General features: G+C 36.4%; 1 protein-coding gene across 1 annotated transcript; it reads right to left on the bottom strand.

Moving 5' to 3' along the window:
• Nucleotides 1-375: 375 nt before the first annotated feature.
• On the bottom strand, nt 376-2,659 carry LOC110878817 (protein EXPRESSION OF TERPENOIDS 1). Its single transcript, XM_022127185.2, has 2 exons — nt 1,513-2,659; nt 376-942 (listed from the first exon to the last, which is right to left on the bottom strand). The coding sequence occupies exons 1-2, from the start codon at nt 2,210-2,212 to the stop codon at nt 590-592; spliced, it is 1,053 nt and encodes a 350-aa protein (XP_021982877.1). The 5' UTR covers nt 2,213-2,659; the 3' UTR covers nt 376-589.
• Between the last annotated feature and the right edge of the window lie 547 nt (nt 2,660-3,206).

The raw sequence follows: 3,206 nt of genomic DNA, 5'->3' as shown, positions 1-3,206 counted from the left end.
CTTGGTATTAATACTCATTTAGACAAGTTCTATAACATGAAATGAAAGAAGACTTTATAGAGAGAGAGTGTGTAATTTTGTGGTGATACTTTTGTTGCATGGCTGGAGGGCTCAAACAACGGAATAAAAGAACACAAAAAATGGGAGGGGATTCCAGCTTTAAGGCGCAAATGAAGGAAGAAAAAGGAAATTTTGAGACAAATTCAAACCACAAGACGCATAGACAAAGAATTGATTTTAAGAAACCAATAGTATTTCTTTATTAAAAAAACAAACAAATAAAACACCAAAACAAACAATATGGACAGAAATCCTAGGTATTGTCTGCTACTAAAATGCCCATCACCCTATGCTAATCAAGAAATATTTAGGACAAGGGTATAAAATATTGGACCTTAAATTCAACTTTGCATCGGAATGTGTAACGGAAATATAATGAGAAAAAAATAAAAAGAAATCACAACCTTAATATTTTGAGCTAATATATTGTAGGTTGTGACATAAACAGCCCCAAAACAACACTAATTAACAAGTGCAATTCGTGTGTAGAACCGTAGATATTGATTATTAAGCGATGATTGACGAGTGGTTAATCTCTTGAAATTTGATGGAAAAATTGCGTACTCGTCATGTAATCGTTGCCACCGAGAGAGGGATATAAAGAATGACCGATAAAATTTGCTGCCGCGGTAGAATTACCCGGGGAGGTTGTGGTGAGATTCAGCTGAGGGATCCCGGCACTGCCACCAGAAGAGGTGTCTCCCCCCATGTATTGACTTTCCGGGCCTTGATCATACAGAATTCCTTTAAACAAATGTCCGCCAATATTCACCGCCGCTTGATACGCGAATTGATCATCAGTTTCATCGATCGAGCTTACCCTTACGCATCTGAAGTTTGCTGGAGTTGTCAATTCTGATGGAAAATTACCTAGCTCAAACCCTAGTTCCACAACACAAACAATCATTATAGTAAAAAAGATTTAATTTTTCATTAGCATTAACAATTATGGTCTAGTGATTATATATAACAATTGAGTATTGTATGCACGTTTAGGCTTCTCTTATTAAAAATATGTTAATGTACAAAAAAAATATAATAAAAGTCTTAATCACTTTCATCATATCAACTTTCCCTCCCTCCAACAATCTCGTCACGGGATGGCAAATTAGAGGCTATTCTTATTCACGTTTGCTACTAATCTTTATATATATATGTATATATTATTACAAACTAACTAATGTAATTAAAGAAATAAAATACAAAAATATCAAAGACCCCATGAAATTATAAAATATGATTGTAAGTCTATAATTTTTTTCAAAAAAAGGAAAGCTAAGGATGATCTAATGCACACACGAGCACAAACAACTATGTGTAGGTTTTTCTTAGGAAGCAGTTAGGTTTCTTGATTGAAGACAATTTACCATTTGGGAGAAATGCTAAAATTAGTCAACAATAATAATAAAAAAAATCCAAAGAATAATATTTGATCATAGAGAATTTATGTACCTGATGAGTTGTACGCAACAGCAGTAGCAGTAGCAGCAGTGGTAGTAATTGGATTAACCAGACTAGTGTTTTGATCATGATCTTGAGTTGATCTTGCCCTTTTGGTGTTGGGCAGCAGACGGCGGCGGTGGTGATCTTGCTGTGTGGCGGAGAGATACTGTTGTCTCTCACGGCGTTTAGCCGCCGGAACCCACGTGCTTTTCACGTGCGTTTGGCACTGAAACCCTCTGCTCTTGCAACAAGTTCTACATCTCATATGTGGACAGTCTTTCTTAGCCTGGTTTCCACAGTCCTGGCAGCTCACACCACCACTAGCACCACCGCCGTTGACACCATGCCCCATCATCACAAAAGCCGCAGATCCCCATGTTGATTCATCTGAGAAATTAATAAGCCTCCCCCCCTCCCCACCACCACCAGTCATAGTATTACCTGCCCCAGCTAGCAAGTTGTGAGCTTGTGGGGGCTGCTGCTGCTGCTGCTGCCACAGCTCAAAGTCTTTGGTGGTGGTGGGGCGGTGGTCATGGGTGTTTCTTGTTGAACTGTACAAGAACCAGCTGCTGGATTCCGTAGGGTTTGAGTTAGAAGTGGGATTTGAAGCAAGATGTAGTATGTTGGTGTTTGTGGTTGTGTTTGTGTTGGCGCTAGGGTCTTGTTGATTATGATAAGTTGCAGATCCTAATGAGAAGAAGCCAGCCATAGGTTCTGCAAGTGACAAGTACTCCTACAACACCCCAATTGTGACTCATCCATAGCATATGAAAATACAACCTAAACTCTATTTATGTCTTCACTCCTAACCCTATATATTTATTCTAGACACCTTAATTATTGTTTTTAAAGAAAAATCAAACTTTAAAACACATCTCAATTCTGAAACTGGTTTGAAAAAAAAAATTGAAAAGACTTTTTTTCATTCAATTGTGTGGTTGCTGTACGTGAGCATTAAAGAAGCTAAAAATTTACAGGTCTGCCACGCCGCCATAGCCATTAAGGCAACCTCTTTCTTTCTTTCTTTGCTGCTGCTGTTGCTTCCTTCTTTAATTCCTTCATTGATAGGTGCTGCCTGTTTTGGGGGATTTCATCTTATATTATTATTATTATTCTCTCTCTCCTCTGTGTAATCTATCTCTATCACACTGGGAGATGTATGAAAAAACTCAAGGGAGTCAATTACTTAAAGGTCCTCTAAACTGAGGCTTCATTTTCAAGTTTTTAGCCATTTTGTCAACTTTTGTATTGTAATGAGACCCCTAGCTATTTTCCCTTTTTTTTTACTTTTATGTAAATACCTACATTTTCCAAGTACTTTTTCAGTAACTATATATTTGTTGGTATTTAGTTATTTAAGAAAAGATTAAGAGTGGATATAAAGTTTAAAATAAGAATAAGAAAAGATTAAGAGTGTATATAAAGTTTAAAATAAGAAGAAAAAGTGAAAATAATATGTTTTACGCTGTATTTTTTTTTCAATTGATTAGTTTTAACTAGAGTAAAATCAACTTCAATACAAGTTAATTTAGAAGTTCGATCACACTCAACATAATTGTTTAAAACACTTGGCATATAGTTAGAATAAGACCTCTACTCTCGGATCATGCTACCAACTGTCAGTTACTTGGTCTCGTTTAGACTGGTCCTAAGAACACATAATCACATCATACTTCAGTCAAATATATAACTATATATTAGCT

The sequence above is a fragment of the Helianthus annuus genome, chromosome 9, assembly GCF_002127325.2.
Source record: "Helianthus annuus cultivar XRQ/B chromosome 9, HanXRQr2.0-SUNRISE, whole genome shotgun sequence".
In the NCBI taxonomy this organism is placed as follows: Eukaryota; Viridiplantae; Streptophyta; class Magnoliopsida; order Asterales; family Asteraceae; genus Helianthus; species Helianthus annuus.
The sequence above is the reverse complement of the archived record's forward strand: the minus strand, read 5'-3'. Positions and strand labels throughout refer to the sequence as shown.